General features: G+C 40.5%; 1 protein-coding gene across 8 annotated transcripts in view; it reads left to right on the top strand.

Moving 5' to 3' along the window:
• AOPEP (aminopeptidase O (putative)) overlaps positions 1–14,004 on the top strand; it is a 365,989-nt gene that overhangs the window by 75,403 nt on the left and 276,582 nt on the right. For all 8 annotated transcript variants that reach the window (XM_057722559.1, XM_057722552.1, XM_057722551.1 and 5 more), the window contains one exon: positions 9,448–9,601. In XM_057722559.1, the coding sequence (XP_057578542.1) occupies positions 9,448–9,601 (154 nt within the window). The remainder of the gene's footprint in view (positions 1–9,447; positions 9,602–14,004) is intronic.

The raw sequence follows: 14,004 nt of genomic DNA, 5'->3' as shown, positions 1-14,004 counted from the left end.
TTTAAAATGTGTAATACAAAGATGTTCCAAAATAATGAAATAACTTGACATATGGGCTAGTTTGGGCAGGAAGTTCTGAAATTAAGAATAGTGGCTAGAGAAAGAAACAAGCTTGAGGTAGGAAAGAAGCAGGTGCTACGGAAGAATTGAGTAAAGAAATATGGTATGTAAATAAAAGCATGTATCAATTGATGTTTCCAAATGCTTCATGCTGTTTGTCTAATCTACAGTGGAAAAGTTTAAAAGATAAAGTGGATGCTTTTAATAGGGAGAATTTAAGTGCCTGTTTTATTTTCAGTGAAACAATTACTCTTTGAAAACAAGAAATTTTGTGAGATGCTTAACTTTGCAAAGATAAATCATCTACTTTTGCCTCTGTGGAAGCGGTGGTGGTGTGTGGTGTGGCTGTGCCTTTAGTGTGTGTTGAGTGAGTATACCCAAGACTCCTCTAAGAATAGTACAATGGTGTTACATAAATTTTGTATTTAATTTACTACTGTTAGGCATGTTTGATGTGTAGAAATTACAGTATCTTGATTGTTTTCCTTAAAGTTTTTTTCTTTTTGTAAGAACGATTTCCTCAAATAATTAGCAAAGTTTCTCACAGGTTTAGCATAAAAAATTCTCTCTCCTCCCATGAACGGAATACTCCATCACGTTTTTCCTTTTTTCCTGTCCACTTCTCCTCCACTAAAAGATGGAATCTTCAAAACAATTCATAAGACAGTTTTTTAGAATAGTATATGAAGAAAATAATTAAGGTAATTGTTTTAACACTCTCTAGTTACCAGTATTTTCAAAACTTATAACTTGAAAAATTACCCATCTCAAATTCTTGTCATACCTGCAAAAAACACAGTCCTGTTCTGAAGATGCAAATGTCTACTTGGATCTTGTCGCAGCTGCTAGCACTGTTATAAGAACAGTATTTGATATATCTGTTTTACTAGTGAAACAATTGAAATATAAGAATTTTCTCCCCGGAATGCGTTCCAATTTGAGAAGGCGGCATAGAGGCTTCCAGGAACGTTTTGAGGAGGCCCAGAGGGGAGGCGAGCTGGGTGGCTGCTCATGCCTGCACAGTTAGGGAGCGCCGCTTCCTCTGGGCCCCTTGCTACCGCCCCCCCACCCCCACCCCGTGCGTCTTGCTAATGAATCCCGGGCTGGCCGTGAAATCATCCAGTGGTGTGATGGGCTTCTGGCCTCTGCAGAGGAAAAACTCTGGGTTAATTCAAGAACAACATGTTCTCTTTGTTTTGCAGCTGGTGTAGCGAGGGAGTCCAGGGCAAGTGGATTGAATCAAAAAGGAAAATGAAGGCATTCACTGTCTATTTCATCGAGGATGGCTCATTTAAAGTAAACACCGTTTAAATAGTCTCCAAATGGCCCATTCTATGTGAAGTCATACAGGATGCCCCCTTTGGGCTGTCATTCTCCTTTAAATGGATCGCTTTGTGTGCACAGTGTTTTAATGCCATTCAACCTTAAACCCCATATGTGGGCCTCATCAGGCCACAGGCTTCAGTGCACATGTGGCAGCCATACCTTCAACATTCTTAGTCTCTGCCTCCAGAAAGTCAGCCCAAGCAACAGGGGGAGGCAGCTGTAAAGATGACAGCAGTTAACATTTCTTCAGCACTTACTGTGTGCCAATTACTATGCTTAGAGATTTCTGTATATGTTATCTAACTTAATCCTCACGTGATGCTGTGAGATAGAGACTATGATTATTCCCTTGTTATAGATGAGGAAACTGATGCATGGAGAAATTAAGCAATGTGCCCAGACTGGTAAGTGTGGATCAGGGAATTGAACCCTTGCAATCAGATTCCGCAGCTGGAAATCAGTCAATGGATATATTCAAGAGAAATAAACTCTTGTCAATTATCCTTGCAGGGTAGGCTTATGCCAAACAATAGATAGTCCAGAAATTATTTCTCTTTGTCTTTGAAATGCATGCTCTGCTTTCTGGGGCAGTATTCCCACCTTGTTGTTTGCAACATTTTGCAGTCTGGTTTGAAGGAGAGGTTAGGTCTTCCCTGAGCAGCTACCTCCCTGTGGCAGTGGGCAGTCTTCTGGCAAGATTGGGCTCAGTGGAATGATCCATGAGCAGACAACCCAAAAGAGACTTTGCTACCAAATGAGGATACTAGACGTGCCCTCGTAATAATGAACTAGTGAGAGCCTCCCCCAGAGCCCTGGAAGCATTAAGTTGTCTCAGCACTGGCTCCAGATTTACCCAGGGTCAGCCAAGAAGCCCACGACTGGACCTTTGGGAAGCTTCTGAGAAGAGTCCAGGTGGGATCTTTGGGAACTGGGTTCCAGTTCTTATGAGGTCCAGCCTAGTGATCTGCCCCTATTTGACTGTTGCTTGGTAGTCTAGAAAACTTCTTTGCTTTAAAAGCCTGAAGTATGAAACTGTTTCTTCCAATCGAGCTCCACTAAGTAGAGAAATCTAAAAAAATAGAAAGTCTTGAGGGCTGTATAGGAAAAAATCATCTTGAACATTTAAAATATGGCTTTGGGGGATGTTTTCAACATATTTCCCCCTAAAATCCTTTTCTTTCTATTATTTAACTTCCCGAGAAGACTGTGGAGAGAGCATGACAGTTCTGAAATACTTTTGCTGGACTTGACTCAGGTTCTGTTATCACTTTCGCTGTCGCACTCCCAAACTCTATATCACCTTAAGGCTTCTGATTTTTTTTTTTTTTTTTTTTTTCTGAGTAGGCATCATTTTTATTTTTATTTTTATTTTTTTTTTAATTTTTTTTTATTTTTTTTTATTTTTGGGGGTACACCAGGTTCAATCAACTGTTTTTATACACATATCCCCATATTCCCTCCCTTCCTTGACGCCCCCCCTCGAGTCCCCCCCACCCTCCCTGCCCCAGTCCTCTAAGGCATCTTCCATCCTTGAGTTGGGCTCCCTTTGTTATACAACAACTTCCCACTGACTATTTTACAGTTGGTAGTATATATATGTCTGTGCTACTCTCTCGCTTCTTCTCAGTTTCCCCTTCACCCCCCGCCCCCTCCCATACCTCGAGTTCTCCAGTCCATTCTCTGCATCTGCGTCCTTGTTCTTGTCACTGAGTTCATCAGTACCATTTTTAGATTCCGTATATGTGAGTTAGCATACAATATTTGTCCTTCTCTTTCTGACTTACTTCACTATGTATGACAGATTGTAGTTCTATCCACCTCATTACATATAGCTCCATCTCATCCCTTTTTATAGCTGAGTAATATTCCATCGTATATATATGCCACATCTTCTGTATCCATTCATTTGTTGATGGGCATTTAGGTTGCTTCCATGTCCTGGCTATTGTAAAGAGTGCTGCAATAAACATTATGGTACAAGTTTCTTTTGGGATTATGGTTTTCTTTGGGTATATGCCCAGGAGTGGGATGACTGGATCATATGGTAGTTCTATTTGTAGTTTTTTAAGGAACCTCCAAATTGTTTTCCATAGTGGCTGTACCAACTTACAGTCCCACCAACAGTGCAGGAGAGTTCCCTTTTCTCCACACCCTCTCCAACATTTGTTGTTTCCAGACTTTGTGATGATGGCCATTCTGATTGGTGTGAGGTGATACCTCATTGTGGCTTTGACTTGCATTTCTCTGATGATGAGTGATGTTGAGCATCTTTTCATGTGTTTGTTGGCCATCTGTATGTCTTCTTTGGAGAAATGTCTATTTAGGTCTTCTGCCCATTTGTGGATTGGGTTATTTGCTTTTTTGGTATGAAGTTGCATGAGCTGCTTGTATATTTTGGAGGTTAATCCTTTGTCCGTTATTTTTTAATTGCTAATCTCAGTCCGGTCCCCTGCCACACCCCTTTGTGGCTTCCAGTGCCCTCCCCACATAACCTTGAGGGTACAGACATTCTGATGAAGGTGCTGGGACATGATATGATGGGCACTCTGTGGATTCTCCATGATCGTGTGCAGGCATCTAACAGATACCTCTTATTCCATTAATAGTGTTCTCTCTTGAAAGTAGTTTCAGTTCCTCCTATTTCCACAAGTCTCATCTTGTCCCTGTGCTAGATAGATGGTATAAGAACCAGAGGGGCAACAGAAACCCAGTTCAAAAGTTCAATGCAGAACATAGGGGAAAAGCCAATTGTGCAGTGTTTCATTCTTTTTTCCCCTTAAGCTTTATTGAGATACAATTGACACGTAACATTATGTAAGTTTAAGATGTTCAATGTGCTGATGATTTTATATATGTATATGTTGCAAAATGATGACCTCAATAAGGTCATATAGTTTTATGTAGCGTGTATCTGTGTGTGTGTGTGTGTGTGTGTGTGTGTGTGTGTGTGTGTGTGTGTATGTGGTGGGGACTTTTAAGATCTACTCTCTTAGCAACTTTCAAATGTAAAATATTGTTAGCTGTAGTCACCATGCTGTACATTTCATCCTCAGAATTTATTCATCTTATAACTGGAGGTTTGCACCCTTTGAGCACCTTCACCTATTTCCTCCCCCGCAAACCGCCCTCTGCCCACCACCCCTTGCAGCCACCAATCTACTCTCTATTTCTATGAATTTTTTTTCTCTTAGATTCCACATAAAAGTGAAATCATACAGTATTTGTCTTTTTCTGTCTGATTTATTTCCCTTAGCATAATACCGTCAAGGTACATCCATGGCAGGATATACCTTTCTTCTTTTTTTATGAATGAATAATATTCCTCTGTGTGTGTGTGTGTGTATCACATTTTCTCTACTCATTCATCTGTCATTTGGGGCTTAGGTTGTTTCCACGTCTTGTGTATTATGAATAATTCTGCAGTGAACATGGGGTGCAGATATTTTTGAGACAGTGATTTCATTTCCTTCAGGTATATACACAGAAGTGGACTTGCTGGATCATAAGTAGTTCTATTTTTTAAAAAAGTTTTAGCAACCCCCATAATGTTTTCCAGAGTGGCTATACCAATTTATATTCCCATCAACAGTGCACAAGTGTTCCTTTTTCTCCAAATCCTCGCCAGCACTTCTCTCTTGACTTTTTGATAATAAGTCATTCTAATAGGTGAGGTGATACCTCATTGTGGTTTTGATTTGCATTTACCTGATGATCAGTGATGTTGAGCCCCTTTTCATGTACTTGTTGGCCATTTGAATAACTTCTTTGGAAAAATGTCTATTTAGGTCCTTTACCCATTTTAAAAATAGAATTATATGTTTTCTTGCTATTGAGTTGTGTGAGTTCCTTATATATTTTGGATATTAACTCTTTATTAGATATGTGTTCAACCTTCCATTTTTACCTGAAAGCCTCACTACTGCTGTTTATTTAATGAACCCCCAAGAGTCTAAAGTTTTTAAAAGGAAGGTTCAATGGCCCATGGTAAACACTCCAACATATGTTTCAGAGAAAGAATGACCAGGCCACAACACTTTGATCAAGAGAGTCTTGTTTGAAGTTTCTCTTTTATTTTTTTCAAGAACTTTTATTGAGATATAATTGACATACAATAAACTGCATATATTTAACCTGTACAATTTGACATTTTTTTCTTATTAGTAATGTATATATGGCAATCCCAATCTCCCAATTCATCCCATCCCAACCCCACAACCCCCCGCCCCCCACTTTCCCCTCTTGGTGTCTGTATGCTGTTCTCTACATTTGTGTCTCTATTTCTGCCTTGCAAACTGGTTGATCTGCACCATTTTTCCATATTCCGCGTATATGTGTTAATATACGATATATATTTTTCTTTCTGACTCACTTCACTCTGTATGACAGACTCTAGGTCCATCCGTTTCTCTACAAATGTCCCAATTTTGTTCCCTTTTATGAATGAGTAATATTCCATTGTATATATGTACCACAGGTTCTTTATCCATTCATCTGTTGATGGACATTTAGGTTGCTTCCATGACCTGGCTATTGTAAATAGTGCTGCAATGAACATTGGGGTGCATGTGTCTTTTTGAAATATGGTATTCTCTGGGTATATGCCCAGTAGTGGGATTGCTGGGTCATATGGTAATTCTATTTTTAGTTTTTCAAGGAACCACCATACTGTTCTCCATAGTGGCTGTATCAATTTACATTCCCACCATCAGTGCAAGAGTGTTGCCTTTTCTTTGCTCTCCAGCATTTATTGTTTGTAGATTTTCTGATGATACCCATTCTAACCAGTGTGAGGTGATACCTCATTGTCATTTTGATTTGCATTTCTCTAATAATTAGTGATGTTGACCAGCTTTTCATGTGCCTCTTGGCTATCTGTATGTCTTCTTTGGAGAAATGCCTGTTTAGGTCCTCCACCCATTTTTTGATTGGGTTGTTTGTTTTTTTTATATTGAACTGCATGAACTGTTTATATATTTTGGAGATTAATCCTTTGTCTGTTGATTCATTTGCAAATATCTTCTCCCATTCTGGGGGTTGTCTTTTCGTCTTGTTTATAGTTTCCTTTGCTGTGCAAATGCTTTTAACTTTCATGAGTTCCCACTTATTTATTTTTGTTTTTATTTCCATTACTCTAGGGGGTGGGTCAAAAAAGATCTTGCTGTGATTTATGTCAAAGAGTGTTCTTCCTATGTTTTCCTCTAGGAGTTTTGTAGTGTCTGGCCTTACATTTAGGTCTTTAATACATTTTGAGTTTATTTTTGTGTGTCGTGCTAGGGAGTATTTTAATTTCATTCTTTTACGTATAGCTGTATGGTTTTCCCAGCACCACTTATCAAAGAGACTGTCTTTTCTCCATTGTATATCTTTGCCTCCTCTGTCATAGAGGAGGCAAAGATATACATATAGCTGAGCATAGTTTATCTCTGGGCTTTCTATCCTGTTCCATTGATCTATATTTCTGTTTTTGTGCCAGTACTGTATTGTCTTGATTACTGTAGCTTTGTAGTATAGTCTGAAGTCAGGGAATCTGATTCCTCCAGCTCTGTTTTTTTTTTCTCAAGATTGCTTTGGCTATTTGGAGTCTTTTGTGTCTCCATACAAATGAAGTTTCTCTTTTAAACCTAGGATATTCAAAAGATTTAGTGCTTTACCCATACCTTCTTTCCTCTTCTTTTATCTCCACCTCTCTCCACCCCTCTAACTTGTGCCATCTCTCACTGTGTCATCCAGTTCAAATTGAAGTTCTTCTTGGAGCAACTGCAGGGAGGTATCAGGTTTCAGAGAATGGAGTGCTTATGGGAAAGTAGAAAAGTTAGGGAGGTGGGCGCAGTACAGAATGCCATGTCATATCCATGCAGGCTTCTGTCAAGACTACTGTGATTGTCTCTGCCTTCTTACTGGCTTGGGATCACAGCAGCAATTTTCTTTAAAGCTGTGGTTTTCCTTCAAGCCCAGTAGAAGCTATGCACATCATCAGATTGTCTCCAGTATCACTGGATTTAGTTTTCTCTTTAAAGAGGAGCATCCTTTCAGCTTCTTAGTCAGCTGTGGAGAAAGTGGTCTCAAGAGTGGCCATTCTGATTCCAGAACCAGGATCAAACTTACAGGCAAGTTTGAGAGAATGGCTGCCTCTGTGATGGGCTTCCAGCAGCATGCCCTTCTATATTCCTCCTTCAGGTATCTCCTCTAATGATTTCCAAACTTGATATCATATCATATTTATTCAAGCTTAATATCATGTTTATTTTGCCTTGGTTTTTTTTAATATTTATTTATTTATTTATTTATTTATTATTTATTTATTTATGACTGCATTGGATCTTCTCTAGTTGCAGTGAGCGGGGGCTGCTCTTCATTGCAGTGCATGGGCTTCTCATTGAAGTAGCTCCTTTTGCTGTGGAGCATGGGCTCTCGGCACACAGGCTTCAGTAGTTGTGTCACATGGGCTCAGTAGTGGTGGCACATGGGCTCAGTAGTTGTGGCTTGCGGGCTCTAGAGCCAGGCTCAGTAGTTGTGGCGCACGGGCTTAGTTGCTCCAAGGCATGTGGGATCTTCCCTGACCAGGGCTCGAACCCGTGTCCTCTGCATTGGCAGTTGGATTCTTAACCACTGTGCCACCAGGGAAGTCCCTTGCCTTAAGTTTAAGTCTTTGTTTCCTATTTAAATTTTTGTTTTTTATCAGAGAAGTTCTGTGATGTATTTCTTTGGATGTAAGTTGGTAGAGTTTCAGAGGGTAATAAATAATGACCCTGCTAACCTTCCGAAGTTCAGGATTAGTTGAGAAACAAAAATCGAAGCATATGGAGAGCAAAATCTAACCTATTACTGATTTTTACTCGTAAAGCACTTTGAAAAATGTCATTAAATGTCTGCTGTTCAATATAAGCTTGTTAATATTTTGACCCCGAATTTGACATCTTATTCACTCATTGACCAATTGGATGAGCACAGGCCACTCTATGAGTGTCTAACCCTCAAAAACTTAAAACAAGAAAGAGAAGAATAACTCCTCGAAAGGAGTTAGTAAGGGGCTGAAAGAGAGTCTAGGGTGTTACCCTAGTGGAAGTTCCCTCCATGGGAACATGAAGCATGGAGAACTATGTTCCATAATGGGAGGTGATACCGAATTCCCTGAAGATATACCATCAATTTATAGCAGATAGTCAGAAAAAATAATACATTAAATCAAGTTCAACAACACATTGAGGTTTCAGTAACATTAAAATCATATTCCCATCTTAGAAGAAAGGAAACATAGTGTTATAAGTTATCAGTCATTTGTTCCTTTGGTAAAAACCTTTACAGTTTGGACTAAGTGGAGGGTACACCTCTGGCTGTCGTAGGGAGCCCCAGCTACAAATTCCAGCCCTGTTACAAACTAGCTGGGAGTCCTTGGCTCCCCCGAACCTCTGTAGGCCTGTTCTTCATCTGCTTAATGAGGAATGGTGACCACCCCAATACATTAATAGATAAAAAGGGTGAGAGATAAGACCTGAACTTATCCATAGATAAGTAATTTCAGGGTTGGGACTAAAATCCAGGTGCTATCCTTCTGAGTCTCACTTTTTTATATCCATTTTAGATTGACTTGAATTTAAACAAGGGAGTTTGGCAGCACAGGAGCAATCATTCATTTGTTCATTCACTCACTCATTCATTCATTCATTCAACACAGCATCTTCTTTTTTATGCCAAGTACTGTGCTAGGCAATACAGATAAGACATGTTCTTGACTCCATAGCAGCATACAACCTCTGTCCTTACGTGTTTGCGCTATTAGTGACCACCTCAACCACCACCCTTTATTTATAGCCTCACTTGAAGGGCTTCAGACTGATCCCTGGAAGAGATCCAAACCTCTTTGGCCGGCCTGAATCCATCATCCCTCTTTTGCTTTCCCTGAGGCCTAGAATAATGCCCCTTCAGTTGACATGAGCCATCTCTAAGAATTAGTTCATCCCAACTTAGCACACAAGCTCTTCACGTGCCTAAAGAGAAAAAATAGAGTAAGGTCCAGGACCATACATTGACCTCATTATGTTTTTCCCTTTCTGTTTATAGGATGCGCAAGTTGGCATTACTATGTAACCATGCCAATGCCAGCCTCCACCTTCACAATTGCAGTGGGATCCTGGACAGAAATGAAGCCAGAGATCTACTCATCAGATGATCTGGCAACAGAGACATCCTTCTCACCTTCCGAGGCTGACTTCAGGTTTGTACTTGGGAACTTGCTGAAAAACAAACACTTGAGGGAGCAGTATGATGCATTTATTCCAAGTATTGGGAATGTGAGTCATCCCTGCTGAGAAACTAAACCAAAATATGATTAATCAAAGCAGGAAAAGCCCTGCTGGGCGGGTAAGAGAGTTGAGAGGCAGAAATGTGGGCATATTGTTTATGCAGAAAGAAAAAGAAAAGAAATATATACGAAATCCTCTGTGTAGTCAGGTGAAGTATTTTTATGTGTTTCACTAAGTCAGCGAACTCTTCAGATTCAGTACTTTCTCTCCTACACATTTTAACTTTGGTTTTCAGTACTTATTTGTTCACAGTCACAATTAATGAAAAGAAGTTGCTTGTCTGATGAATTACTTTGTCGGCCACTCAGCTGTTCTGGTTCCATGACTACTATTAGCAGTGCGTTTGTAGGGGCAGCCTGCCCTCAGTGGGGGAGGTTAGCCTCCTTAGGAGCACAGGACACAAGGATGCTGTCAGAAGGCCACTGGGTTATGAAAATCTTGCTGGGGCAGGGTTCTGTTACCTTCAGTAGCAATTTCTTCTTTTTTCAGGGTGGAGCAGAGAAAATCAGTTTAAAGTTTTTAACAATTATATAGGCCTTTGTATATTCACTTGCAGCCTCCCGAGGCATTCAGCTATTTCTAGTTTTCAGAGCCAAAAGGGAGGAGAATGCATGTAAGAGGCACAGAAGTGTGCTCATTGTGCCTTGTTGCATCATGCTTTATTCCGGGGACTTTGACACCCACTTCAGTTTAATCTTTTTTCCTATTTACAGAAAGTCACCAAGTCAGTACCTTTTGGTGGAGAGTAATGATACAGATGCTTAGTTCATCCTTGAAAACCAACTAAGATATGCTCTTAGTGCAAATTCCTTTTGTGTTGGTTTTATTTTGCTATGTTGCTTTCATTCTTACCACAGTGACAACAGTGGTTGGTATCCTTAGGAGAGAAAGCCATTGAGGCCTCTCTTAACATAGGTATGTCTTTTTGCCCTCATTTACTTTTCGGAGGAAGGGAAGTAATTTCTACTTCCTACTCAATAACTTGCCTATTTTGGACTGTCAGCCCTGAGCTATATAGAGGATCCTAGATTGCTTATTGGATTTTACTTACGCACTCTTTTCTTTTTTAAATAAATTTTTTTTTATTTTAAATAAATTTATTTATTAAGTTAGTTATTGGCTGTGTTGGGTCTTCATTGCAGAGCACGGGCTTTCTCTAGTTGTGGTGAGTGGGGACTACTCTTCATTGTGGTGTGCAGGCTTCTCATTGTGGTGGCTTCTCTTTTTGTGGAGCACAGGCTCTAGGCATTTGGGCTTCAGTAGTTGCAGCATGCAGGCTCAATAGTTGCGGCTTACAGGCTTAGTTGCTCTGTGGCATGTGGGATCTTCCCAGCCCAGGTATTGAACCCGTGTCCCCTGCATTGGCAGGTGGATTCTTAACCACTGCAGCAACAGGGAAGTCCATACTTATGCACTCTTGAGGGAAGAAGAGAATTGTGGACAGAAGTGACATATGTTACTTTCACATGGGAACATTTGATTGCATGTGTGACCCTCCGATACTCTCTTCCCTTGTACTGAGATCACAGAGTAGGACCCACTTTTCAGTTGCAGGCAGCCCAGATTTTTGAGTGGGAAAGACAGGTGCCCTGGAGAGTCACTTGGATTCACAGTGAACTTGGTATGAGTGAGAAATAGCCTTTTTCTCCATTAAGCCACTGAAACACTGGGGTTATTTGTTACTGCAGCATATCCTAGCCTATCCTGAACTGATACAGAAGCCACTGGATGTTGCAGTCAGGGAAAGTTTTGATTTAAATGTCATTTCAGTTAGTCCTGGGGATAAGCCTATAAGATAGATAGGCTTTATTATTATTATTATTATCATCATCATCATCATCTACATTTTTCACATAAACATACTGAAGCTTCACACAGCACCTTGTTCATGTTCATATCCTTACTGAGTAACAACACTCAGATTTGCATCTAGGCTTGACCCCCCTGAAGAGGTGATTCAGAATCTTGCCTGGGGACTTTTAAAAGCTATATGTAACATCCACACCTCACCTGGAGTCTGATGTACCTTCCCATCTGGAGAGTCAACACCATGATTGAGCCACTAATATTGATTGAAATCTGTCATGTTGGAGTAGAAAACAGAAGTTGAGAGCATTGCCTTTGAGGCTGAAGGTGCCATTTCTACTGATTGGGTATGTCTCTTTGGGCACGCCATACTTCCCGTCTCTGTAGAATAAAGACTTTGTTCCTGGCTCTCGAATTCTTTGTGGTGACGAAGCACTGTGCTTTTCATCTATACCCTCAGGACTCATTGACTCTTAGGGGAGAGGTGCATTGAAAAATGTGTGCCTTAGGAAGAGAGGAGAAAGCAAAGATAGAGATTTGTTATTTTGTCCATCTAGCCATATTCCCAGAGACATGAGGTGGGCGAATGGGCAGCAGCCATTTCTTGTGTGTGCTCTTTGCTGCCGATAAGTAGCTGCAATGGCTTTTTACTTTTCTTGCATTCATAATTGTGATGGGAGCAGGGTATGGACAGATCAAGTGGGGATTCTGGGAAGAGACGATATCTGAAACCCCTATTGGGGTTTAGGGGAAGGGGTAAATCTTTCGTCCTCCTGAGTTCACAACCAATTGAGAAATAGGCAGAAAGGGAACAAAATAAAGGTTTTTTTGTTGACAGAAGCTGGACTGAGGGAGTGCTCAGGTGCACAGTTTCAGTGGGCTTTCTAATACTTCATTTCCAAATTAGACAAACTTACCCACCCACCCAGTTACCCACCCAGCTGGACCTCTGCCAGCCTCCACAACACAGATATACACAGACTGCCTAACAGCCAAAAAGTAACCCCTCCGTGGGCAAGCAGATTAAAAAAGAGAAAGCCCAGAATGGCAAGCCAATCTCATCAGCTGCAGAGAGAGGCCAAGGGTGCCACTCCAGGGAAGCACATCCTCGTATGGAAACAAGGACCTGCGGAATGGAGTCCTTCCTACACTCCCTTCCATGTCCGACATGCTGTGACTAAGTTTTCCTTCCATTTATCACTGTGCTTGTCCATTGAAAATGTACTGCTGATAAAATAATAGCTTACATTTGCTTAATCCTTCCCTGGCTGCGTGCTTCATGTGTGCTGTCTTTAGTCATCAAAGGGTGGCTTTGTGTTTTTATCCATTAAATCTTTGGCTCCATGCTAAGTTTGCCAACAAAGGTGTTCTGAAGTGCCAACTGCAGTGGTGTTTTTGGTTATGTTCACATCTGGTCCCCTTGCCTCTCCCTTACAACCCCACCCCCACCCCTTTTCTACTTCAAACCTTCCTAAGACCACCAGTTCAATTCACATAAATGTAACTTTTACAGGGGTCTTATTTACCAGAGGCTTGCATTTGCCTGAAATATTCATCTGGGTCCCAGAAACTTGGCCAAAGTATTGGTCACTGAACTTTTGATCACTGTTCATGTGGCCTGAATTATGGGAGGAACATTCCCTTTTCCAGCTCCAGTTCCACACATGCTCTAGCCTATTCTGGGTGAACAAATATGTTAGTTAAATGGCACTTAGGTAAACTTTTGAAAGTTTATCAATTTTATTTGGCTGCAGTATAACCTTCTCCAGCCACAGGGGAATCTTTGCATTATGTTTAACCTCTCAAAAGGCCTTTGTTAAAGCATTGTCTTCACGTGGGGGCCATACAGTTTAAGCATGACATGGAAACATGGATAAAGTTCATAGGACTCAGAAAAAATGATGAAAAGCATGAAAGCAGGCAACACGAAGAAGAAAAGGCATTGAGGTTGTTCATCCTAAAGAAAGGAAGACTTGGTAGGGGAAGAGGTCCTCTTTAGAGTTCTAAATGTGATGAAAAATTCCCTTGTGCACCTTTTTCTATCTCAAAGAGATAGAAACTGGGCTCATCTACCAGTTTCTATCTCTTTGAGAGACTGGAAAAGAAGGAATAATATATATATGTATAATATAATATAAATATATATAAATCATAGGAAAAATGCCAATTTCCAGTACACCCTTCACTATGAGAAAACCCTTTCCATATCTTTCTGGCTTGGTTTGACTTTCTCCAGCCCTTGCTCTCTGAAGGTATTTCAACTTTCTGTCTCTTATTGCACACATCTCAGTTTGCTTTGCAATGTACTGAATGCCCTGAGAAAATACGTCCAGCTTCCGGGCACTACTACATCACTGTGTATATTAACATCATTGTCAACAGTTCATCGGGGGCTGGTGGTGGCATTTTGAACACTTGTGATTTTTATGAAAAGCACGCATCTAATCTGCTTGCTAAGGTATGTTAAATTGTGTAAAGCGTGTCACTGTACCTTTCAGAATTTAATTTT

This window comes from Hippopotamus amphibius, chromosome 2 (genome assembly GCF_030028045.1).
Source record: "Hippopotamus amphibius kiboko isolate mHipAmp2 chromosome 2, mHipAmp2.hap2, whole genome shotgun sequence".
In the NCBI taxonomy this organism is placed as follows: domain Eukaryota; kingdom Metazoa; phylum Chordata; class Mammalia; order Artiodactyla; family Hippopotamidae; genus Hippopotamus; species Hippopotamus amphibius.
Note: the sequence above shows the minus strand (reverse complement) of the source record. Positions and strands in the feature narration are given on the sequence as shown.